The 25,880-nt window shown below is 39.8% G+C and overlaps 2 protein-coding genes across 17 annotated transcripts in view; one reads left to right on the forward strand and one right to left on the reverse strand.

The window, feature by feature from the left end:
• The window catches only part of NOSTRIN (nitric oxide synthase trafficking), a 63,043-nt gene extending 50,375 nt beyond the window's left edge, over window positions 1–12,668 (forward strand). For 6 of the 12 annotated variants that reach the window (XM_065525614.1, XM_015432324.3, XM_015432327.3 and 3 more), the window contains 6 exons: window positions 3,434–3,542; window positions 4,767–4,855; window positions 7,616–7,741; window positions 8,891–9,005; window positions 10,025–10,114; window positions 12,447–12,668. In XM_065525614.1, the coding sequence (XP_065381686.1) occupies window positions 3,434–3,542; window positions 4,767–4,855; window positions 7,616–7,741; window positions 8,891–9,005; window positions 10,025–10,114; window positions 12,447–12,583 (666 nt within the window). In that variant the 3' untranslated portion in view covers window positions 12,584–12,668. Of the gene's footprint in view, window positions 1–3,433; window positions 3,543–4,766; window positions 4,856–7,277; window positions 7,552–7,615; window positions 7,742–8,890; window positions 9,006–10,024; window positions 10,115–12,446 lie in introns of those variants that run through there. The other 6 variants (XR_012421187.1, XR_012421189.1, XM_015432326.3 and 3 more) reach the window with 5 other exon arrangements.
• Window positions 1–25,880, reverse strand: part of SPC25 (SPC25 component of NDC80 kinetochore complex) — a 119,211-nt gene that overhangs the window by 75,710 nt on the left and 17,621 nt on the right. For 2 of the 5 annotated variants that reach the window (XM_065525616.1, XM_045367199.3), the window contains exon 7: window positions 24,465–24,590. The exons of 1 other annotated variant lie outside the window; for it this stretch is intronic. In XM_065525616.1, coding sequence (XP_065381688.1) covers window positions 24,466–24,590 — 125 coding nt within the window. In that variant the 3' untranslated portion in view covers window position 24,465. Of the gene's footprint in view, window positions 1–10,985; window positions 13,010–24,093; window positions 24,591–25,880 lie in introns of those variants that run through there. 2 more of the 5 variants (XM_015432328.4, XM_074009386.1) reach the window with 2 other exon arrangements.

A 25,880-nucleotide genomic window follows, 5' to 3' on the forward strand; every position in this document is an offset into this window, starting at 1 on the left:
CCAAGCTGACTCACAGGGCTGTTGGCAGGCCTCCGGTCCTCACTGCTGTTGGTTGGAGATACCATTTTCTTGCCACATGGGTCTCTCCATGTCTCAGCCTGCTCCCCGCAGAATAAGTGATCAAGATAGAGCCAGAGTGCCCAATAAATTATAATCTTTCGTGAGCTAATCTCAGAAGTGACATCTCATCATATTCTATTTGTTAGAAGCAAGTCACTAAGTGCAGCCCATACTCAAAGGTGGGTGTGAGGGGAGATCACCCAAAGGCATGGGTTCTAGGAAGTGGGAGTCACTGTCAGTATTTTTCATGGTCCCTTCCTTTGAAAACCTTGGACCAGATAACCGGAGGCTTATTTTGAGGGCATTTGAGTGATTCTACTGTGGGTGTTTTGGCTGAAAACTGGTCAGTGTCCCTGGTGAGAGCCTAAGCATGTTGCCTCTTTGCTATCTTGGGCAAATTATTTGTTCTTCTGGGTCAAGCCTCAAAGATTTTGGCCTCTGCTCCCCTCTTGATATTCTTAATTGTAGTGTTCTAGGAACTGATTATTAATTACCAAAATCTGCAGAAAGAATTCCTGATAGTGTTTCCCTGGGTCCTCTGCCATATTTTATTCAGGATTTCAAGCTCCAGATTAGGGGTGTCACTCTTCTCTGATACGGAGAACAAGCCCACTGATTATGTTCTCCATAGGGTTAGAAGTACAGCCAAAGCTGACCTTCCTAGACCTCTGATCAGGCAACAAGAGATGAGGGTAGAAGGGAGAGGCGGTTAGATCAGGCACAGCAGTAAATCCTGACTGGCTTTCCCTTTCCCTACCCTTCAGAGAGCAGCAAATGACCAGCTACTTTTTATTGAGTCTTTTTTTTCCTACCCTGGCAAAGGAGAAATATATTAGCAATATCAATGTCTGTTCAATGCAGAAACAAGGTAGAAATGGAAGTGGAAATGATTTGATTACAATGGGGAAAGCTCTTTTTTTCTTCCAAATAATGTAGGCAGGGCCTGAGATGGAAAAATGTACAATAAAATAAATCTACTATTTTCTTCCAAAGAATAATAAAAATGCCCCTATCAAATAACTTGTCAGTAAAATGAAGATTATTCTCCTTGAAAATTTGACTAGGGTTCTACCAAAGTGTAAGGAGGCAGCCATGATGACTTCTCATTTATTGGCATGTTCAGGGAAATTTTTGGTTTCTATAAAACTTCACTGTGTCAGAACTCACAACCATGTATCTGTCGTCCAAGAGAAAGGACTGTGTCTCAAAATGAGTGAATAGTATTTTCTTGACATCTTTAAGGCAAAGTACCCCCGTGTCTGACTTTATAGTCATTGTAAGTGTAGGTTGGTTTTTATCCAGTGTTACGAAATTTACATGGACCAGGGACAACAAAGAGACCAATCTGAGTGCAACACTTGGAGGGCTGGTGACCTGGTGAAAATACTTGTAAGGTTATCATAAATGCCGTTCAAAAGATGGTATCTGTAATTTTATATGCCTCCTCCAGTACTGACCTTCTTCCTAACAAATCTTTAGAAGAGAAGGACAAATGTGAGAGTTGAATGATGGCAATATACCCCATCCTGAAACTGACCCAGAAACAATCTATACCTGGAAATACATGTTTAAGCAAAAGATGTCCCCAGACAAACCAAGAGAAGCCTTTGACTGGTACGGGAGCTATGTGATGACTAACATTCCTTCAACAGGGAAGGACTAATGGTTTTAGTTAGGCATCTTAGCAGTTCAGTCAGAGTTTACTAGGGGGTGTGATGTCAGCTTGCACCTCAGCTGTAGGCTGACATGTGAAAGGGTGGTAGAGAATTTGGGGTCAGCTTGGGCCTTCTTTTATTTATCTGTGTCACGGGTAAAATGAGGAAAATAAAACCAACCACTGAGTTGTAGGAGTTGCATATAATAAATAATATAAAGAAACTTTTATTTATTTATTTAATTATTTTGAGATGGAGTCTCGCTCTGTGGCCCAGGTTGGAGTGCAGTGGCACAATGTCAGCTCACTGCAACCTCTGCTTCCTGGGTTCAAGTGATTCTCCGGCCCCAGCCTCCCAAGTAGCTGTGATTACAGGTGCACACCACCACACCCAGCTAATTTTTTGTATTTTTAGTAGACACAGGGTTTCACCATGTTGGCCAGGCTGGTCTTGAACTCCTGACCTCAAGCAATCCACCCACCTTGGCCTCCCAAAGTGCTGGGATTACAGGTGGGAACCACCGCACCTGGCCTAGAATATAAAGAAACTTTTGTAATGTGTAATGCAAAATATGTAAATAAAATATTTTTATCTGTATATGTTTTTATAGAGGCTATTCCCTTTGCTCTAAATCCTCACACTTCTTGTTTGTGAAGCTCCATCTAAAGGTAATCTCTCAGCTGGGATCCTAATTTTTCTCCTTCCTTGTCAGAGAAGCCGGCATCCTCCCCTCCCACCTTGAGTCATTAGTTTCCCCTCTTTCTCCATGGGTTTCTGTCCCTCTGCCACACTCATGTTTAGCAACCTCCTCACTCCAACCCTACCATCCTATTCCTTTTTTTTATTCAATCCTTGAAATAATACATGTGAAAGCTCAGATATCATGAATGATTCCTCATAGCCTATGTGATAAAATTCCTACATCAGCCCTAAAATCTAGCTTTAACTCCCTGAACAATTTTTTCTTCCATTATTTTTTTGCTCATGCAACAGGTGTCCTTATTGTTCCTGACACATTTCCCACAGTCCTCCCTCAGCCCTTTGCTCCCGCCATTTCTCCTGTCTGGAGTGCCCTTTGCCATCTTTCCTTGACTAGACAGTTAATATCTTCTTGCCTTCTTGAAGCCGTCAGCTGCCTCCACTTGTGGTGTCTGTACCATTCGTGAATGCATGTGGTCTTGTATTGCTAGTTTCTTTCATGTCATGCTTCAAGGCCTAACTAAATCATAAACCCATTCTGGGCAGAGCATATGTGTTTTAGCTCACATCTTCCCAGTACTGAGCCAACACAGAACTCAGTCAAAATGTCTTCCACTCCTGAGGCAGTCATAGCCCAAAGCACATACATGATATTACATTTGGGCCATTAAAGGACTCTAACTTGAACAAAGGTAAATAAGGAAGCAGTAAGTATACAACAAATAGATTTATCAAGAAAATGAAATAACTGTAGCAAGGGTCCATCCTCAAAGAATAATTTGCTGTATTAAAAAGTGCTCGGCCATGTGACTTACAAGTTGTGAACAAGGAGGTATTTTCTTATTCATCAGGTCTAGAACAGGTAGAACGATGTATGCAAAACTGAAGATTATCCTGCTTAAATTTTTTTTTTTTTTGTAAAGTTAAAATTAAATGCAGCCAGTGGAAGTCTCAGTATGGACAGGGAATAGCAACTCTTACTTCTTCCCCTTGTTAGACATCCTTCTTTTTTCCTAAAGGAAGAAGATCCTAACAGTGCAATGGATAAAGAGAGACGAAAGTCTTTAATAAAACCAAAATTATTGAGACTGCAGAGAGACATTGAAAAAGCCTCAAAAGACAAGGAAGGTGTGTAACCATCTCTTTGAATGGCCAGAAAAAGGACCATATTATGCTCAGAGGTTTCATTCGGAGTTAGGATTAATCTGCTTTTGCTATTTGGCAGGGGTCATCTCATTTAAAGAACCATATATCAAACTTAAATTGTGTGAATAAAAAAAAAAGAAGAAGAAAGCCAAAAAAAAAAAAAAAAAGGAAAATCACATTTTGGTCTATTTATGAAACCTATATAAGTATTATACTACTATTTTCAGAAATGTAGCATTTTAACTGTGTTTCTGAAATTGGCTAGAATGAGAAATAATGTTTGGTTTAGAACATGGTAAACCAGCTGTGCACAAGAGTTTTGGAGGATTTTTTTGGTTTGTTTCTTTTGACTTTTGAAACAATGTAAAAATCATTCAAATTAAATTCTGTAGGTAGAAGTTAGGCATATTAGAATGTGAAGCAGCTCTAAAGCAACATGGATGACAAAAATGACTCCACATTCGTGGATCTGATGTCTACACAGTAGCTTGTTTTATATGGATCACAATAACTCATTGCAATGGAATACTAGAGAGCAAATTCAAGATAGAAAATATTTAGTGATGTGAATACTAATGAGGAAGAAGCCAACATTGTGTAAATGTTAGCAATCGCTAGAATGGGTCAACTGAAAGAAATTCAAAGTCTCATCTGGAAACATAACAATCAAGATGCTTTAAGCACCAGCATTTCTCAAATTTCATTAAGTGAAGAGAAAGGTAAACGAACAGTTCATTTATCATTCAGACAGATTTATTAAGAACTACCTGCAGAGACTCCCTCAGCCATTTAAGAAATCCTACTGGTGGCTGGGTGCTGTGGCTCATGCCTATAATCCTAACACTTTGGGAAGCCAAGGCGCGTGGATCACAAGGTCAGGTGTTGGAGACCAGCTTGGCCAACATGATGAAACTGTGTCTCTACTAAAAGTACAAAAATTAGCTGGACATGATGGCACACACCTGTAATTCCAGCTACTCAAGAGGCTGAGGGAGGAGAACTGCTTGAACCTGGGAGGCAGAGGTTGCAGTGAGCCAAGATCATGCCACTGCACTCTAGCTTGGGTGACAGAGCAAGACTCCGTCTTAAAAAAAAAAAAAAAAATCACTGGTATCACTCCTAGGCTTCCTTTGAGAGTGACTGACTCCCAGCTGTGTCCCACTGAGACAGTGTGAAAGGTGACTGAGAACATTATTTCATTTTCAGGCCTGGAACGAATGCTTAAAACATACTCCAGCAACTCCTCCTTCTCTGATGCAAAGAGCCAGAAAGACACAGCAGCGTTAATGGATGAGGTAAATGTTTGCAGAGTGCAGTTTCCTAGATTTAGTGATGAAAGGGTTATTTTTAGAATACTTGTTTCTGGTCCGCTTGGCCTTGTTTGCCTTTCCTTTCTCATGACATAGAACAATCTAGTGGGAGAGCTTATAAGGTCAGCTTCATAAGTCATTTGAGGGATCTGGAAAAATCCAACTACCTAGAAATGTTTGCTTTGGTGTCCTAGGAAGTGTGTCTAAAATAGTATTCTCTAAAACAGTCATTCTTTAAGGGCCTAGAAAACATGTGCACTTTAACCCAGTTAAGAAAAGTGACAGGAAATACAGGATCTGCATTCAGAAAGGCCTGTATTTAGATTTAGCTCTGCTGTTTACAGGGACCTGGGGCAACTTTAGTGTTCTCATCTGCAAAATGGGGATATTGGTACTAACCTCATGGGGTTTTTATGAGGGTGAAATATTATTTAGTAAATGCTAGCACAATGCTCAGAGGAGGAGCTCAAAAACTAGTAATTTTTATTAAGACGGTATTTTCCATTCATCCCTCTGCTGATCTCAGTTATCGGAGAATAACAGGAGAAAGGAAAGACGAGGCTGCACAGAGGGAAGAGGGCTGTCTGGGGTGTGAGGCAAAATCTTGGGAAACCAGGAGCAACTTTGGAGGCGAAGTTCTTTGAGGGTGGGAATTGGGGTGGGGAGATGGTAGAAGAGGCAGGGAGGTGGGCCTCCTGGCCTTTGTGCTGAGCGTGTGAACTCTAGCCCCAAAGACATTCGTGGGGACTGATGGACATTTTGGCCACTTCAGAGGAACCCACATGAAAGGGGTAGTTAACAAAAAGCTGATGAATTTTACATAGGAATAAAAATGAACAGATATATAGCACCAGTGTGCAACATATGGGTTTCTGCTGTGATTAGAGATCAGGAGTGGACTGGGGTTAATCTGAGACTCATTTAAGGAGATAAATTTTTTAGCAATGTTTTGAAGGATACAGGAATCTGGGTGTTTTCTTTTTCTTGCTTATAGCCTAACTTTCTTGTGAATGTAGGTACCTGATAATTGTACCCAGATTGGCAATTTCAATAGTTCTTTGGTGAAAGAAGACAGATGCAGTGAGGTATCGCTGACCTAGTGTTTAGATAGGCTTTCTTGAGTAGGGTGCTGTTGCAGAGACAAGCCTGACACTTCTTAGGAAAAGAAAGGCCTGCATTGTGTGCACTTGGGAACAGAGGTCTAACATACCTGCAATGACCTGTGGCTACAATTTTTATGAAATTATAAAACAGACTGTAGGACATTTTCTGTGACCGCACAAACTGTTAACTATTCAATGCAAATAACATGTGCCAAAATAAAGTCATAAAAAGCATTTCATGATGCCATTGGGTTATACATTTATTCCTTTGGCTGTCCTTGCACAGAATTTTGTCATTGTCATTACCAGCATACGTGTATTAGGGTCATCTGGGTCCTCTTGCCTGAAGCATACAGTGGAGGACAAAAGGAGGGAGAGGATCTGACCCCGGAACTTCTGGTGTTTATGATCCGGTGAAGGAGCAACTGTGAACCTTTAAGTGATGACTGCCAAATATCCGCATGATTTCATTACACATGCTCTGCATCTGGGTAGACAGAAACTAGTGATACTGGTAGATTTTGTGTCACCCAGGGAAGGTTTCTAGGATGAGGAAACTTTTATTTAAATTCTTCCTTATTTCACTGTATCTTGGTCCTTGAAGTGCCATATTTGAATCAAGAATGTTCACAAGCAATGTCAGAGGAGAAATTGTTGAGAAAATTGGAGGCACTTAGATTAAATACTGTCTTTAGATACCAGAAAGAGGGCCACATACAAGAGGAACTAGATGTGCTCTATGAGACTATCAAGTGAAGGTCTAAATAGCAGGCATGGGGGAGCTTTTAGTTTTGTCTTAGGTAAGCCTGCACCACAATGTAGTGGATTCCTCCAACAATTAGAGACCTTCTCCATCAGTTGGATGTCTTCTGTCCATGGTTGTGACACCCTGGCAGGGATATTAGGGTTAAGGAATTCCCATGCTGGAGGTGTAGGGGAGAGAGGGATAATGGTGATGAGGGGGCTGGATAAGCAGGACCCTTCCAATGCTTAGATTCTGTTATTTAATTCACTTTGGCTGGACCCAGCCTGACAGGGTAATTATAAAGTTTCTAGTTCAAGGTCAAATCAAGAACAGACAGAGACTAGGAATGTATCTTTAGTTTGACTTAGTATTTTTATACTCAAATACCCTAGAATATTGTTCCCAGTTTCCAGAAGTATTCCTGTAAACTTTGTGGGTAATATAAGACTTCACCTTCTCAAAGAACAAACGAACCTCACATTCAATTTCATTTGATTCTATTGATGTTAACTCAATTCTGTTCACAAGATTGAGCACTGATGGCTCACTTTCTTCACAGACCACCAAAAATCTACCTTCTACAATCAACACTCCCTTTCTCATCCCTCAGCAGAAAATTGAGTCAAAGCTCTTCATTGCCATAAAATACTATTACCAAGGTTTCCTGTTTACCCCCAGAGTACAGAATGAGACACACTCAACAACTAAAACCACCCTCTAGACTGCTTAAAGAGTTCATTCCATTTTTTTTTCCTTCGGCATTTTCTATGAATATCTGTATGAGTTAAATGCGTACTTTTCTAACCTTTGTTATTTTGAAAGTTATTCTGATATTCCTGTACAGTTGTGCCTCATTTACTAGAAATTTGCTCACATGGCCAAATGATGTATCCACAGAACAATTTGAAACTAGACCTTTTGGAAGCAAACTCCTACAAACTGTCATCAGTGTTAGCAGAACTTGAGCAAAGACCTCAACCCAGCCATCCTTGCAGTAACTCCATCTTCAGGTGGAGGGAAAAGGTAACATTCAAGGAGACTGGTTGTAAGTTCTTGATTGGGCCTGCTGGGTGGAATGGCTTAAAGTAGCATCAGGGCAAAAAAGATATTAGGAATTCTATGTGATATTAATATTCATACACTTAATAAGATAAATGTTTTTATTTCTTTTGAGCACAACAAGAGCTAGACACAACCGAATACACTCTGTGTACACCAAACTTCTATGAGGAGCTAAAAAACACTTTCAATGTCTTCTGGCTCATCATACCTGAATTTTATCCTTTGGATGTGTTTTACAGTAAAATTTCTATTAAATTGTATTAGTCTCATCTGTTTAACATGGTGCCTAATGCAGATAATGCACCAGTACAGCTCTGAAATTCACATACACCTATTTTCCTAGTGCTGCACTCCAGGAGTGGATGAGCAGGTGAACGTACATGGCAGCTATTGCTTGTGGTTACTGATCAGAAGGGGGAGCCGTAATCATCTTGTGAAGGGACGGTTTTCTAAGAGGCTCAAGAGCTCAAAAACAATCTCAGTCATTTAGAGGGTTGTGATCATTTCACTTGCATTAAGCCAACTAAAGTTGTATTTGTAAAAGTAATGTTATGAATGTTACTATTTGGCCTAGACACACAGGTTAGAATTGGAAACACAGGCTATAAAGTACAGTAATTATTTAATTTTGAAAATATTAAGGCTTCAACTCAAAACTGAAACACAGTAGGGCTTAGAAATCTATTGAATTATTTATACCCCTCAGTTTAAAAACTTCCAGTCCAGGCGCAGTGGCTCATGCCTATAATCCCAGCACTTTAGGAGGCCGAGGTAGGCAGATCACCTGAGGTCAGGAGTTCCAGACCAGCCTGGCTGACATGGTGAAACCTGTCTCTATTAAAAATACAAAAATTAGTCAGGCATGGTGGTGGGCACCTGTAATCCCAGCTACCAGGGAGGCTGAGGCAGGAGAATCACTTGAACCCAGGTGGTGGAGGTTGTAGTGAGCTGAGATCATGCCACTGCACTCCAGCCTGGGTGACAGGGCAAGACTCTGTCTAAAAAAAAAAAAAAAAAAATCTTGAGGAAAACAGCTACAGAAGAGTTAATTTTCATGAATGTTTATGATAATCGTGTTATAAAATATGACTTTTTATACCATTTGAACAGGAGCATACTCATAGCTATGTGAAAATATCTCGGCCTTTTTTAATGAAGAGATTAGAGAGTATTGTGAGCAAAGCATCTTCTGGTGGGCAGAGCAATCCAAGTTCTTCAACTCCAGGTAATCCCATGCCCACAATCTTTTTGGCCTGGGTCCTACTGGCAGGGCACATTGCTACATTTAAACTTTATTTTCAGAGCCACTTTGACCTGTATCTGTTTAAGGAAATTTATATTTCCATCGGGACTGATTAATTTGTTAGACTCTGTAGCTTTATGTAAAAATGGGAGAAGTTAAGAAGAGTAGAGGGTTGGGAAAGTATTTTATAATATGAGAAGTTGCCTCAGATATCAGATGGCTGGCATCCACCTTATTCAAATGGCCTGTTATTTGCCATCCACATAATCACACTTAAACCATTGTGAGGAGCTTTGTCACTCTGTCTCCATAGCCTCCTCCAAACTCCCATAAGAAGCCTGTCCTCTCTGCGAGACACATAGTGATCCAGGTGGTTTGCCAGGGCTTGGACTCATGGCCTACAAAGCCCCATTAGCAGTCATCTGACTTCAGTCATTCGTGCACCCACACACCACACTGCTCTTCATCTTTCAGCATACACACACATGTCACTGTCCCTGCATGTTCAAGTATAATTACCATAATCTTGACTATCTAGTTTTTTAAATTAGAAATTAGTTAAAAAAAAAGAACTTCAGTAAAACCAGGACATTATGGTTCACACGATGTATTAAGGAGTCACCGCTGCATTGTTTGAGAAACAGTTCCATACACAGCTAGGGATGATAACATGCACATGCCCCAAATATCCCCTATTTATATCTGAATGGCAAAACTGGTGAATGTTTTCTAAAACATGCATGCAATGTTTTTCTCTAGACTTACTATTTCATGTATTATAGTTTTTGATTATATAACATATGCAGTCCATACATATAGAAAGTGCATCATAAATGGTTTTTGAATCAAGGAATGAAATTATGTAAAATTACAAACTTTCCTTTTGAGAAAAATTTAATATATTGAAACTCTGCACCACACTGTTAAATAACCAAAGAGCTTCAGCTCATATTCATTTGCCTGCTAACACAGCATAGTAATTACAGCTTAATCTATTTCAGTCCCTGGTGCAGCCCAGCTCAGCAGCAGACTTTGCAAGGCCTTATATTCTTTTCAAGCCAGGCAAGATGATGAGTTGAATTTGGAAAAGGGTAAGAATCATTCTCAAATATTTTAATTGCCTTCCCATATTGAGATTCTTAGCATGAATAAAACCCTGTCTTAGTGTGGCAGCCTTAAGAGTTACTACCATGTCAAATCAGTTCACCCTTCTTGAAAGGTAAGCACATATAAAACAAAAGCTCACATAATGATAATAGCTAACACTTATTCTGTTTTCTATGTGCCAGACATTGTTGCAGGCATATTGTCCAATTTAATATTAATGAAACCCTTGGAGGGTTTTATTGGTTATTCCCATTTCATAGCAGAGGAGACTGACACACAGAAAGGTTAGGTGCTTTGGCTAATGCCACAGGCTGTGGCAGCGCAGGATTTCAACTTGGAAACACAGCCATACTCCTAATCACAATGTACACTGGGGTAGAATGTCAGTAATGGAAAGTGATTAGAGGTGTACCCCACCTTTTTATTTTTTAGAAGCTAGACATGCAGGAATGTGAAGTGACTTCCTCTCTCAACTTAGTGAAAGTGCAAATTCTAGCACCTGGGTCAGCTGACTCCCAGCTTAGTGCTGGTCTCACTTCTCAGAAAAGCTTTTTATGTCCAGTCTAAAGAGTAAGACCCCCTTCTTTGTGTCACAGAGTTTTACTTAACATGGAAAGGTGTTATATAGTGGCTTTATAATATAAACCACAACATTATTAAAGAAAAAAGTCTCCAGCCTCAACCTTCATTATGTGTCCAGTTAGAAACCACGTTTGGATGTTGGTGCTAAGACAGAGATCTGGAAACGGAAGGGTTAGTGAGAAAGAGTAACGTTGTGGGAGAAAGTATATTATCCAAAACAAGAACACGGCTCCCAGAGCCAGTGGAAAATCAAGATACATTTTGTAGCCAAACGACAAGGACACCGCACATTTGCTATTTATTGGGTGTTTCCTTTGCAGCATTTGCCAGTCATCTCTCCCCAGGCAATTACTTTTCTTCCTATGTGAATAAAAGACATACTTCCCAGATGCCACCTAAAACCCATGGATGCTGCATTTGAGTTATATCATTCACAATAAATTGATTATCTTGTTTTCAGTTCTCTGCTGGTTGCAAAGCCTGCTTACACTTTATATTCTAAGTAGTTTCTTTCAATGAAACACGACATTGGAGGCTTAGGAAAGCTGGCAATACAATTTGAAATCATTTGTTGGAATTCTTGTTAATAGATTATGTCAATTTACTGACCTGAGAGAACCCATTAAAGGCAGAACTTAGAGACTGAGAATGATCTCCTTTAAGAATAGCGATTTATGACTAAGAAAAGACAGAAAAGGAGTTAATAGTCTCCTTTGTCTTAGAAAGAGAATTGCTGAGTAAGAGTGAAGGGAAGACTGAAAAATCACCTCAGAATGACGCTAAAGAAAAAGAAGCTCTTGGATCCTGAAGGGGGCAGATCTTTCTACTTTTATGACAAGAGCCATGTTTCTTGTCCAATTTGCTATGGAATTCTCTTTATTTGAATCATTGCTTTAAAAAATATTGTCTCCAAATTGATGTTGTATTAAAGTTGGCTAAGTTGTTGAACGGGGAGTTACATTTCTATGCAAAGTTGTGAGTTAAGCTTTTGGACTATGAAATCAGGTATAATGCAGAGGCATTGTCTTGATCTTAGGAAAACACTGTTGGTGAGACATACTTATAGCAGCCAACGTGCCAAAGTATCATAAACACCAGCATGTGAAACCCTCAAAGTATGGACACCAAGAAAGACTTTGGTGACAATCCATCAGCTACATAGAAAGTGAGCCAGGCAGCGTAAGGATATATGACCCAAGGTGATTTTTTTTTTTTGAGACAGAGTCTCGCTGTGTCACCCAGGCTGCAGTACAGTGGTGTGATCCTGGCTCACTGCAACCTCCACTTCCCGGGTTCAAGTGGTTCTCCTGCCTCAGCCTCCTGGGTGGCTGGGACTACAGGCGTGTGCCACCACACCCAGCTAATTTTTGTATTTTTAGTAGAGACGGGGTTTCACCATGTTGGTCAGGCTGGTCTCGAACTCCTGACCTTGTGATCTGCCTGCCTTGCCCTCCAAAGTGCTGGGATTACAGGTGTGAGCCACCACACCTGGCCAATCCTGTTTTTAAGCAATTATTTTATCTCAGTTGTTCATTATCTTACTCTTTTTAGTATCCTCTGGATTATGCCTGCTTTATACACAGGTGTTTGATACATTTGGCTTCATCTGAATCAAGTGCAGAAAATGACACTACCAAGTAACTCCTTGAAGCAGAACCTCCTTAAAACTCTTATCAATCGGGCTGAGGCATGTGTTCATATTGCAGAGACCCATTTGTCTGTGTATTTTCACAGGTGACATTGTGATTATACACGAGAAAAAAGAAGAAGGATGGTGGTTTGGATCTTTGAATGGGAAAAAAGGCCATTTTCCTGCCGCTTATGTGGAGGAGTTACCTTCAAATGCTGGCAACACAGCTACAAAGACATAAAACAAGACTCTGAACATACTACCTTCACACTCTGTAACCAACAATACAATGTGGTTCAAATAAGAATAAAGTGCTATTATCTTTACAGGTTTTTCTTTTGAAATGGATGGAGTTTTACCTGCACGTCACAGCACTTTGCATTCATGATTATTAGCTTGAAACAGTCAGCTAAAAGATGGATGGGTGGAGGCAGACAAGGAAGAGGCTCCTTGGTTCCTAGAGTTTCCGAATTCTAGGAGACCCTAGAGATGATCCAGTATAACCCCTGGTGTCACAGAAAGAGACTGAGTCCAAGGTGGGTTCAGCTGCTTGCCTGAAGTCACAGAGTTATCTGGTAGACAACAGCAGTGAGGACTTAGATGTCTTTTTCCTCTGGATTTGGGTGGCAACAGAGCACAGCAGGCCTACGAGGGGGTCAAGCAGAGCCTGGGAAATGAGGAATACAGATCAATTCCAAGCAGAGAGACAGGCAATCAAAACACCAATGAGATCAACCCAAATTAGGGGATGGTAGGATAAAAGATCCAAAGAAAGGGTGGTAGACAAAGGTCCAGCTCCCAGGCTGAGGGCCTCCGGGCAGAATGCAGTTTCATCCTAAGCCAATGATCTTCTGAAGCAGTTGCTTCATATATACCCCCTGTCCACCACCAGAGCTGCTCTTAGAGTGAGGTCAGGTGTGAGCCAGAGATGGCTAGAGATATGAGAACAAGAGCAAATTGGACAGGAAAGGGCTAGGAGGGAGATAATGCCCCAAATTTCATGCCTTCTTGCCCATCTGGAAACCTCATTTACCAATTCAGAAATAAGGAATTCTGTACTTCCCAACTAAGTCATTATGGACGGAATATCCTAAGCAGCTTCCTAATGGAAGGACTTTAAATGATAGTGGATTTCTAGTTTGAATGGAAAGTTCAGGAAACCAATCTTCACTATCAAAATGGAATATTTAGGGTGAAGAAAATTTATGGTACTTCCTCAAATGACCCATCACGGGCAAAGGTTGGGAATGAGAGAGGCTAGGCCCCGAAACTACTTCCAAGGGGAACAGTTGAGAGTGAAGAGAAATGTTACAGCAGCTTCTTTCAGAAAATGACCTAAGTTGGCCTGGAGATCTCACACTCCATTGATTGGAAGGTCATGGTCTTCATGAAACTGCTGGGTATGTTTTTACTCTTGTGCCAAATAGGCTGTCCTTTAGAACTTCAATACAGGCATTAAAGGAGTAATTAAAATCCATCCCATTACTCTCCTGCCCCTGACCTCTTTTTTAAAAAAATTCATCAAATTTTATACTTTCAAGAAGAAATTTTTCAAACTGAGGACTATATTTTGCAAGTCTGTACCATTACACTCCTATAGCGGAATATAAGTAACACAATAGATATTTAGATACAGATATTAGAGCTGAAGGAGCGCAAGTAAAATTTGTGTGAGACGTAACTTACAACCCAGAACAGCTCAGACGTTTTAATGCCATCCTTAATGGTGTCTTAATGAAGGCTTTCTGCAAGTAGAAAGTTGGCTGGATAATAGGCCATTAGACCATGAACAGAGATTTTAAATTTATATTTCCTTTTCATCTTACTTCTTTCCATTAAGCCTTGATGGATAAAAAATTATGTAGCAATTGACTGCAGCCTACACCAGACCATTTTCTGTGGAGAAAATCATCATAATGGTAGTTTGACCCTAAAACTCTTTGAAAGTAATTTTCAAAGAAAGACATCTTTTTTTCTTCATAAATCAGTTGTGTTTTATGAAAACATTAAATGGTTCCCCTGTTTTGGAATGTTGCTGCAAATTATTTTTGCATCTGACATATAACTTTTAAGCTTCAAAGAAATACTATAAACCAGATGAAATACAAATATAATTGGATATAGCGGACTTGTTGAGTATCTTTTTAGTAGGGCAATAACTTTCTGATTAGATAGATGGGGATGATACTCCAGAAAGATTTAGTGCATATTGTGGTGAACATTAATTATGGGCTGAAGTCTCCTATATAGAATAACTTTAATGTTAGTGCTTTAAAACTATTAAATGGACTTTCATAATTATACTCCACTAAGTTTTATATGTCAGGAAGTTTTTAGTACCATTGACAACCTGAAATATAGGCCGCAGAGGCCGATATTGAGCACATTGATGTTACTCTATTTTAGCTCCTTTCTAGTAGAGGAAAAGCTGACATATCCATCATGCTATCAACCAGAAAGATTTACTAATTTCATTTTTCTGCATTTTCACTTACCCATAATAATTAATATGCCTAATGACAAGGCATTTTAATCACTTAAAGTGCCTTATGATTCATCAAAAATGTAATATTCCGTTTGGGGGTAAATGTTATTGTATAGTATTATAAAACTTTAACTGATCAGTAATTTGAACACAGTTTAATTTTGTTCTCCCCCAAGATAAAACCCGTCCCCTCCCAAAGCCTTGACGGCCTTGAGGGGTAATCAGCCTGGCTGGGAGAAAGAGAAGTGGGTTAGATCAAATAGCGGCACACCCTAGTGTCCTCTGCAATCTCATACAGGAAGATGGGCTTGGGGTTGCGGGGCATGAAAAGGTGGGATTCGGACTGGGCATGAGAAGGCGGGACTCAGACTTGGGTCAGAGAGTGGGGACACAGCAGAGACGAGCAGAAACCTTTTGCAGAGAGAATGCAGCTACCTGGATAGAGCTGAAGATGATGGATGAGGGGAATGTCAAAGGTCCCAGGATGCTGTGATCCAGCACGGAGGATCTGGATCCCTAGACATTCAGCTGAGCAGCAATGGAGACAGGAGTGAGAAGACCAGTGAGCTAGAGAATCCAGGTTGTGTTTATACAAATAGGAGGTCAGATCCGGGAAAGTAATGGGAAGTATGGGTGCTTGAGATCAGGGAAATCCTGCTGAAGGGGCAGAGCCCTAGGGATACTAACTGGGTCAGGGGGTCAGAGGAATAGGAGGAAAGCAGCTTTGCTCTGAGGTTGGAGTAAATGGACCTACAGAGAATTAGGTGAAAACCTCTTTCTCAGAGGAACTATGGAATTGGAGAAGCAGACCTAGGAGGGGAAGCAAACTGAACTGGTTGGAGACAAACTTTGGTTTTAAAGCTCAGGACTAACAGAGGGCTCTGGGTCAACAAAGGGAATCATATCAAGGAGCACCTAGAAGCATGCCACGTATATGGGGAAACTGAGCTTTCCTCACATGGGGCAAATGGGAATTGCTTTTTTTTTCAGTGATTCTTCCAGTGTGGTGCCTGGACCAGCATACTCCTCACACCAGAAGTAGTCTTGGCCAGGCATGGTGGCTCACGCCTGTAATCCCCCCACTTTGGGAGGGCAAGGTGGGTGGATCACTTGAGGTTAGTAGTTCAAGACCAGCCTGGGCAACGTGGCAAAAACCTATCCCTACTAAAAATACAAAATTAGCCAGGTGTGGTGGTACATGCCTGTAGTCCCAGCTACTCAGGAGGCTGAAGCACAAGAATGGCTTGAACCCGGCAGGCAGAGGTTGCAGTGAGCTGGGATTGCACCACTGCACTCCAGCCTGGGTGACAGCAAGACTCCATCTCAAAAAAAAAAAAAAAAAAAAAAAAATCATCTTTGAACTGGATTTTGAAGGATGAATAGAAGTTACCATGTGGAGAGGTTAAGAAACAAAAGATCTGTCACTTAAATACTAGGTCTAAAGACAATGAGTCCTCTTTCTCAAAAGAGCCCCCAGTCTCTATTCTTGTAAGCAAGACAGAGCAGTAAATAAATACAAGATCCCATGATAAATGCTGTAACAGGAGTATGACAACAGGTAATGAGGACATTTAGGAGTGAGAGGTTTCAATCAGGATCGAGGAGATCAGGGAAAGTCCGAGCTGCCTGGGAGTTAAGCAAGTGAGACGGGTTGGGTGAGTGCTATAGGCAGATGAGGAAGAGGCACTGCACCTAAGCACTGGAAAGTACACGTTTGTAACAAATGACCAGGCACCAGTCCACAAAGTATCTGGAAATTATCTGACCATAATATAATGTAGAAATCATTAAGAAAATGGTAACTGAAAAAAACTTTGTGCATTTGGAGAATGTGTATGTGTGCCCACACCCATATATGCAAATGCATATATGCACATACACATATACTTCTAAATAATCCATGGTCCAAGAAGAAATCTTAATGGAAACTAGAAAATGTTAGAAATAAAAAATGAAAAAGACACTATTTATCAAAATCTGTAGTTTCGGGAAAGCAGCTATAAAAAAGTCCCACAAGGAAAGGAGAAATGCTAAAATTAATAAATGAAGCATCCTAATTATGTTTATCAAAATAACAGCAGAATCGACCCACAGTAAAGAACACCGAGAAGAGGAGGAGGAGGAGGAGGAGGAGGAGGAGGAGGAGGAGGAGGAGGAGGAGGAGGAGGAGGAGAAATGGGCTGGGCAGGGTGGCTCAGGCCTATAATCCCAGCACTTTGGGAGATGGAGGCGGGTAGATCAGGAGGTCAGAAGTTCGAGACCAGCCTGAGCAACATGGTGAAACCTCGTCTCTACTAAAAATACTAAAATTAGCCAGGCATGGTGGCAAGTGCCTGTAATCCTAGCTACTCAGAAGGCTGAGGCAGGAGAATCGCTTGAACTTGGGAGGTGGAGTTTGCACAGTGAGCTGAGATCGCGCCACTGCATTCCAGCCTGGGCAACAGAGCGAGACTCTGTCTCAAAAAAAAAAAAAAAAAAAAAAAAAAAGGAAGAAAGAAAGAAAGAGAGAGAGAAAGAGAAAGAGAAAGAAAGGAGAGATGTAACAAAATAGAAGAGTATGAACAAGGCTATCCATTGGTTTTTCTTTGAAAGGATTAATAAAATGAGCAAATCTTGGTGAGAATGAAAAAAGGTATGAATAAACATTATAAGAAAAAAGTAGGCTGGGTGCGGTGGCTCATGCCTGTGATTTCAGCACTTTGAGAGGCCAAGGCTGGCAGATCACTTGAGCCCAGGAGTTCGAGACCAGCCTTGGCAACACAGGGAGACCCTGCCTCTAAAAATAAATAAATAAATACATAAAAAATGTAAGTAGATGCTATAGATGTAGCAGTTATCTAAAAGATAAAATTATATACTATGAATCTTTACACCAATTAATTTGAAAGCCAAGAAAAAGAGACAAATTTCTCAAAAAATATGAATGATCTAAACTTAGAAGAAATACAATAACTGAATGATTTAATAACTGTTAAAGAAATCTAATGAGTACCTTTTTAAAACTCTTCCTACAAAAAAATCCCCACAAGACCAGATAGTTTTATAAGTGAGTTCAAAAACAATAATCTTATTCAAACTTTTTCAGGAAATAGAAAAATATACATGGGAAAATTATAACCCAATGTCACTCATGACTATAGATGTAAAAATTCAAAACAAAATATTCATAAACTGAAGCCAACACTGTATTAAAAAAAAGACTGCACATGACTAAAGTGGATTTATTCCAACAAGGCAAAGTTATTTCAACATTTTTTTTCAAAAGCCTGTTAATGTAAATCACATTAATAGGTTAATGATGAAAATTTATATAAGTACAGAAAAACACAAAATTCAACAAATATTCATAATTACTTTTAGTTAATTGAGAATAAAAGAAAATCTTCTTCATTTCCCCTAAGTCTGGGAAACCACACACATAGTAGAGTATGGCCAGATGAGAAAAGTGACCTCAAAAAGGATAAATAACTTGCGCAAGGTCATGTATCAGCTTCAATAGTAGAGCAAAGACTGGCCTGCGTCTTAATTCTCAACTTTTTTCCCCCACAATACCATGTTGGTGCCGGAATATAGAGCTTTTTGCAAGACAAGTTAAAATATTCAACAGTTGCCATTATATAGATAACATTTATTTGAATCTCAAACATTGCCTCTTTCCAAAATTCATAAACATTAAGTTGAGTAAAATAACTTCTCCCTTGAAGTTTTTCCATTTGCTAGACCTTATTCTCAGCTACTACTTCCAGCGTGCCTAGTTGCTAAGGAAAAAGGAAAATGTGTGTCTAAACTTGAAACGTTCTTCACACCATATCATACACTTTTCATATTTCACACCACGATATACTAACAATACCAAGAAAGGGCTGATTTTATATAGCATATAGATCCTCCCATTAACCGATAGACTCTTTTTCTATTTAGATGAAACTCTTATCTTTATTCAGAAAGGAACTTGTTCTCTGTCAGCTTGTTACTGAGTCAAGAAGTGCTCACCGGGTTCAGTGGCTCATGCCTGAAATCCCAGCACTTTGGGAGGCTGAAGTGGGTGGATCCCTTGGGCCCAAGAGTTTGAGACCAGCCTGGCAACATGGCAAAACCCCGTCTCTACAAAAAATACAAAAATTAGCCAGGTGTGGTGGTGCATGCCTGTAGTCCTAACTACTCGGGACTCCAGCCTGGGCGACAGAGTGAGACCCTGTCTCAAAAAACAGCAAAGCTATCTTTAACTTCCAAAAATGTCCAAACACCTTAGCAACATGTCTGCAGATATTGTTGAACAAGCCACCTCTTTTACGAAGTGCAATTTTGATTCCCCATCAAATAATTTTCTGTTGAGTCTTGATAATGTGTTCAACATTAATACGTATTTATTAAGCTTCTACTATATCCCAGACACTGCTAGGTAAGAGAGCTAAATGCCGCCATGGTACACAAATTCAAACGTAACTAATTATGTCTGTACAGGATTTTCTGAATTGAAAAATAACCAACACTTTCTAATTCTCATTAGCCTGGAAATCGAAACTTTAGATATATTAATAGAACATTGTAGTAATTTTGTGCTTTTTTTTTAAACTTAATTTGTTACTGAGTTTAATTTTAGAGACCTGTACCATTTTATTACAAAATGTAGAATAGATGAGTGACCCCATTTGGATTCCATTTCAAGCAGTGTTACTTACATTTGTGCCTATATTTTCCCACTTAAGAAAGTATCTTATCTGTGTATCTTGTGCTTTATTTCCACATTAGGAAGATTTTAAATGTTTAAAAATTATTTCATTGTTATGACACATCATCTTAAACATAATGCATAAAAAAGCAAGTATACTAAGGTAGCTCAGTTTGCCTTTTATATGTATTATTAATCAGCTCAAGTGGAATTTTCATAATGCATCAACTTTAAAATGTGAGCTAATATATTAGTATCAGCTCCAAAATATCCCTAGGTGGGTATATAGTAAACTTCAAAAATTAAGTTTCTTTTTGGTTTTGCTTTAAAGAGATAGGGTCTTTGTCACCTAGGGCTGGAGCTCACTGCTGAGCTCAAGCGATTCTTCCACCTCTGTCTTGCAAGTAGTTGGGACTATAGGCACGTACCACCATGCCTGGCAAATTAAATTCTTTTTAGAGATGGGGTCTGGCTTTGTTGCCCAGGCTGGTCTTGAACTCCTGGCCTCCTCAGTCTTCCAAAGTGCTAGGATTACAGGCATTAAGTCACCATGCTCAGCCTAAGGCTTTTATATTTGCTCAAACAGATTAAAAACTTATGCACAAATTAATAGCCCTCTCACACACCATTCCAAAAAGACCTGGGTGATGACTGCAGTCTACATCCCTAGTGACTGTTCTCAATGAGCCACTGGGGTTCTAAACACCTCATACTCTGCTCACTGTTCCCCTGAGATCTGTAGCTCTTTGCCATTTTAGTGAGGCTATTTCCTAAGGATCCAGACAAAGCATAGTCCTCCTCTGCTTTCAAGACAATATAGTTCTTTTTCTTAATCATTATACTTCTACAGAAACACAAAACCCAAATTATATTATAGAAATTCAAATTTGTTGAGAATCTTTAAGAACTTTGTTTTTGCATACTTTCCTTGTAATGTAGTATAGAAAGGCAATAAGGCATCGTCTAGATCTAGGTGAAACTCGTGGATTCAGTTGCCAGCTTGTCATCTGGGTTTGAATCCCAACTCTAACACTCAGCAGCAGTGTGACTTTAAGTCATTTAAACTCTGTACCTCGTATTCCTTATCTGTAGAACAAAAATTTCAATAGTATCTACCTCACAGGTTGTTGTGAGAACGTAAATGAGTAGATGGAGGTAAAGGGCTTAGGGCTTAGAACAGTGCTGGGCATGTAGGAAGTGCAAAAAAGAAAAAAAAAAGGTATTAACCATTATTTTAAGATGGCCAGCTGACCAGGCTTGTTAGAATAATCCCCAATCTTGGAATGAATCAACTTCCCTGTTGAGAAAACAAATCAGTCTAATCGTCTAATGTTCTATGGCCCAAGGCCCTCCGCCCTCTGTTCATAATAATGTATTTTTCTTTGTATATTTGACTTTGGATTCCAGTAGCAAAGTTGGTTCCTAGGTTTTGTTTTGAGACGGAGTCTTGTTTTGTCATCCAGGCTGGGGTGCAGTGGCACGATCTTGGCTCACTGCAACCTCCACCTCCTGGGTTCAAGTGATTATCCTGCCTCAGCCTCCTGAGTAGCTGGGATCACAGGCACGTGCCACCATGCCCAGCTAATTCTTGTATTTTTAGTAGAGACGGGGTTTCACCATGTTGGTCAGGCTGGTCTCGTACTCCTGACCTCGTGATCCGCCCGCCTCGGCCTCCCAAAGTGCTGAGATTACAGCTGTGAGCCACTGGGTCTGGTCATTCCTATGTTATCCTCTTGGGAATTTCCTGCTATGGAATCTCATTCTCAGATCTTGACCCCATTCCACCCACCAGTTAGAAGTGAAGAATGGCTGTTCCTTGAGGAAACATGGGCCCTATGTGGGGATCTACCCATTTGTTCTCTCATCCCCAATTCTCATTTCTCCAACTTGCTGGTGAAAGAGATCTTTCAGAATTTCTTCTTGCTTAGGCAAGCTGGGTCAATGCCTAGTGCCTTCTTACTGTATGGTTCAAAACATTATGTCATCGAGTTTGCAGTATGAGATATGATCTTTCTTTAGTCTTCTTTGAGACAAGACCTTCCCTCAAGTTTTGTTACATTTGTTCACTGTAGATATATTTCAAGTGGAGAAGTTCAGTCAACACATACTCACTGCAGATAGTCATCTAATGTTTCTAATGCCAAACATCTAAGCTGTCTTTCCCTTTCTAGAACTATAACATCCCCATTCTTAGCCCAATTATTGAGGTTAATCTGCCTCTATAGCTGGGTTTCAGGGGGAATCTAGTATAACCCAACACATGTATTTTAGCCCCTTGATCACCTGTACTAACTTACAGGAACCGGATGAGTATGAAATTGCCGTGGTCTACCACATAGAGGCTCAATCCAGAAGAAACAGATCCTGCTGATAGAAATTGAGCTCCAAATCAAGCTAGGTTCACAAAAACCGAAGTTGGGTTTTGATATCGTTTTTTGCATTCATTTAAATAAGTATATAGGCCGGGCGCGGTGGCTCAAGCCTGTAATCCCAGCACTTTGGGAGGCCGAGACGGGCGGATCACGAGGTCAGGAGATCGAGACCATCCTGGCTAACACAATGAAACCCCGTCTCTACTAAAAAATACAAAAAACTAGCCGGGCGAAGTGGCGGGCGCCTGTAGTCCCAGCTACTCGGGAGGCTGAGGCAGGAAAATGGCGTGAACCCGGGAGGCGGAGCTTGCAGTGAGCTGAGATCCGGCCACTGCACTCCAGCCTGGGCAAGAGAGCCAGACTCCGCCTCAAAAAAAAAATAAATAAAATAAATAAATAAATAAATAAGTATATAAAAAATAAGGCCAAATGTGAAAGTCTGCCGAGGAAAAACCGGAGTCTGCTTATTGTACTCTCTCTCTTCAAATACTCCCTTCAGACAAGCCCATGCTGAAATAGGATAGGTCTATTGCTAGTAGCACCCATTCCAATTACCAGGACAGTTTATTAGCCTTTTATCTCTAGAGAAAATACCAATCAATGGTCCCTAAAAGCTGATCTACACACTGGCATGTGTCAGTGATAACATCTCCACCAGGCCATAGCATTCTTCTCAGGTAAGTTCTACTACTATATGTCAATGAGCAAAGCCTTGAGCCAAGTCCTAGGTATGAGTGGTGTTAGGGCTCAGAACATGATACCCCAAACTATGGTGCTTTAGCATAGTAAGTACTTTAAACTAAGAGAGATTAGAAGGCCTCAGAAGCAGCATCAGAACCAAGGTCTCTGACCTTTTCCTGCCTTCCTGCTTCTTGCTCCTCTCTTCTCTAAAGTAAGTTGTAAAACCTAGAAATATTATTCCAACTTTCCCCCACCTTACTATGTCCTAAGACCCTCCTTCGATAAGGGTCCTGCCCCACGCCCAGGAAGAAGGAAAGCTACACAGAAAGACCCCAAGAAAGACCTGAACAGACAGGCCTTGAAGGTTTCTTCAGTTTATTACCACTAGATCACACCTGTTCATCCAATCACGTTTCTACATGGCTGTCCATTCTTCCATTCTTCCTCAAACATAAGCATAAAAACAGTTTTACCTGCATATTTAAGTCTTCATTTCCGAAGGCTCCCATGTCACATAAAACTTGGATTAAATACATTTGTTGTGTTTTTCTCTTGTTAACCTGTCTTTTGCTATAGGAGTGTTGGTTGTGACCCTTATGATGGATGAGGAAAGGTATCACATCTTTCTGTCCCTACAGCGGCCACTGAGAGAGGCTGCTCTGAAACTCCCTTCCTCCTCTCACTAACTGGGCGACAAGTTGAATTTTCCCCCAGATTATTCAGGGAGAAGGCAGGAGAAGCAACTGAAGGCATGGAAGGCATTGTTCTATGGTTTCTAGGTGTGCTCACGATATACTGGAACAGTATTATGTAGCTTTCACTATAGCTAGCATACTTAAATGCCATCAAATTTACACAGAAAGGATGAGGACAAAAAAAAAAGTCCTAGAATAAGTTGACATTTGAACTCTAATCTGTGGTGAACAGACTCCCAAGATGACAAACTTATATCCAGACCACAATTAAATGGCAAACATTACAGAATGGAAACTGTTTATAAATTTCTACAATTAGATTTTCAAAACTATATCCTAGTAAAATGCTGCCAACTTTCTTCTGATGTGAAGGATCGTCCTTTATTCTAATTATAGATCTCTCTTGGTGTAAGGTAAAAATATTCTTTCTTTTTTGACATTAGGTTGATAGTAAGATAGTAGAGTTTATTTTGCCAAGTACATGTTAAAAACTGTCAAACTTAGGTTGGACCCGTCCTTTTAATTTTTTAATATTGAGAGTCCATATTAAGTGGTACAAAAGCTTGGAGACCACTGAAACCCAGTGCAGGCTGAACAAATTTCCATTCCCAGTGCTAGCCTAAGTTACTCATGCCTGACATTTACAGAAAAAAAAAAAAGTAGTAAACTAATTATCTTTCATTAATTAAAAGAACATATTTTACTTTATATGTTTCCCTAAGATTTTAATTAAAATACAGTAGTTCTCCCTTACCCGTGGGGGATGTTAAAAGACTCCCAGTAGATGTCTGAAACCTTAGGTAGTGCTAAATCCGATAAAGACTGCTTTTTCCCCATACATAAATATCTATGATAAAGCTTTATTTACAAATTAGGCACAGTAAGAGGTTAACAACAATAAGTAATAAAATAGAACAACTGTAACAACATACAGTAATAAAAGTTATGTATATGAAATGTTTCTTTCTCTCAAAATGTCTTGTACTGCATTCTACCCATTTAATATTTTTGGACCACAGTTGACTGTGGGTAACTAGAACTGTAAAAAGCAAAACTGCAGATAAGGATGGACTACTGTGATTGAAAGAAGTATGCCACACAGAATGTTACAAAAATACCAAAGAATTACAGGCAGACAGCAGATAATGAGAATTCTTTTAAAAAGAGACACAAAATAGACAAGAAAAATAAACCATTTTTATATACACTATTTGTACCTTAATTATAAACCGTGGCAGTAAAAGCTTTCCGAACATTGGCAAGAAAAGCTGAAAAATTGTTGGTCTTCCTTACATTCTCTTGAAATTCTGCTAGGCCCTCAAGATGAGGGGCACTATCTGACACTAGGGAAAAAAAAAAAAATCAAAGACAATTAGAATAGATTTTTTATGGCAGAGAAGTGTTTCTAATTTAGATGCTCTCATCTGGTTTGAATGTCAATTCCATCTTAATGAAATTCTTTGAGCAAAAAAGGATACACTTGATTTTCACATGCCAACTATCTTTTGGATCTTTCCTTCATTTAATCTCTAAATATTCAAATCTGAAGTACTATAATCTTGCTTTAAATTTAAACAGATGGCACTCAAGGATTGAGAGTTTAGTGATGCAGAATGACCCTGCCCATCATCTTAAACCTATATATTTTAACTATTTAAACTTTTTTTTTAAAACTGTTAAGTCATTTTTATCTGCAAAACTTTGGTCTGACTTTTCATTTCTGACCACTGGATTTGAAAAAAAAAAAAAAAATTGTTCTTTTTTTTTTTTGAGACAGAGTCTTGATTTGTCACCAAGCCTGGAAGTGCAGTGGTGCGATCTCAGCTCACTGCAACCTCCGTCTCCTGGGTTCAAGCAATTTTCTTGCCTCAGCTTTCTGAGTAGCTGGGATTACAGGTAACATGTATGTGCAGCTAACTTATATATTTTTAGTAGAGACAGGGTTTCGCCATGCTGCCCAGGCTGGTCTTGAACTCCTGACCTCAAGTGATCCGCCCGCCTTTGCCTCCCAAAGTGCTGGAATTACAGGCGTGAGCCACCATGCCCAGCCTGAAAAAAGAACAATTTTCAGTGCCTAGCCTTAATAATTTACAATTATGAAAGAAATATCTAGAATTTTCCAAGTGAAATGGCAGGCATTAGAAAATGTGGTTGCTATTCCAAGAGTGGTATTTACAGGGGCTATTAATCAAATGAGACTCAAAGTCACAAATAACAGTATTATTCTTGTATGTAGTTGTACCACCTGGTACACTGGGACAAGTCTCCAGTGAAAGGGGTCAAAGGAAAAGAAATTCACCCATTATCAGATTTCCAGCTCTCGGGTACAGACTGCTTAGGAAACAAGGTCCATGACCACAGCAGAGAAACAACAGCAAAGGGCATCTGGTCCAAAATGTATCCTGTATATTCTATTGTAATATACTATCATGTACTATCAGATTATACCATAAGAGAATATCCAATTTAGAGAAAATTGAAAAGCTAGATAAGAGGTTTTTGGGGCTTGCTTTTTAAAATCTAGCACTAATTAGATTGGAAGATATTTATGTAGAGAGAAAAAAACCCAAACATCTGTATATGAATCAGATTCTCAAAATATAAATTCCCTAGGAACAGGAACTGAGCCACCA

This window comes from Macaca fascicularis, chromosome 12, assembly GCF_037993035.2.
Source record: "Macaca fascicularis isolate 582-1 chromosome 12, T2T-MFA8v1.1".
NCBI lineage: Eukaryota > Metazoa > Chordata > Mammalia > Primates > Cercopithecidae > Macaca > Macaca fascicularis.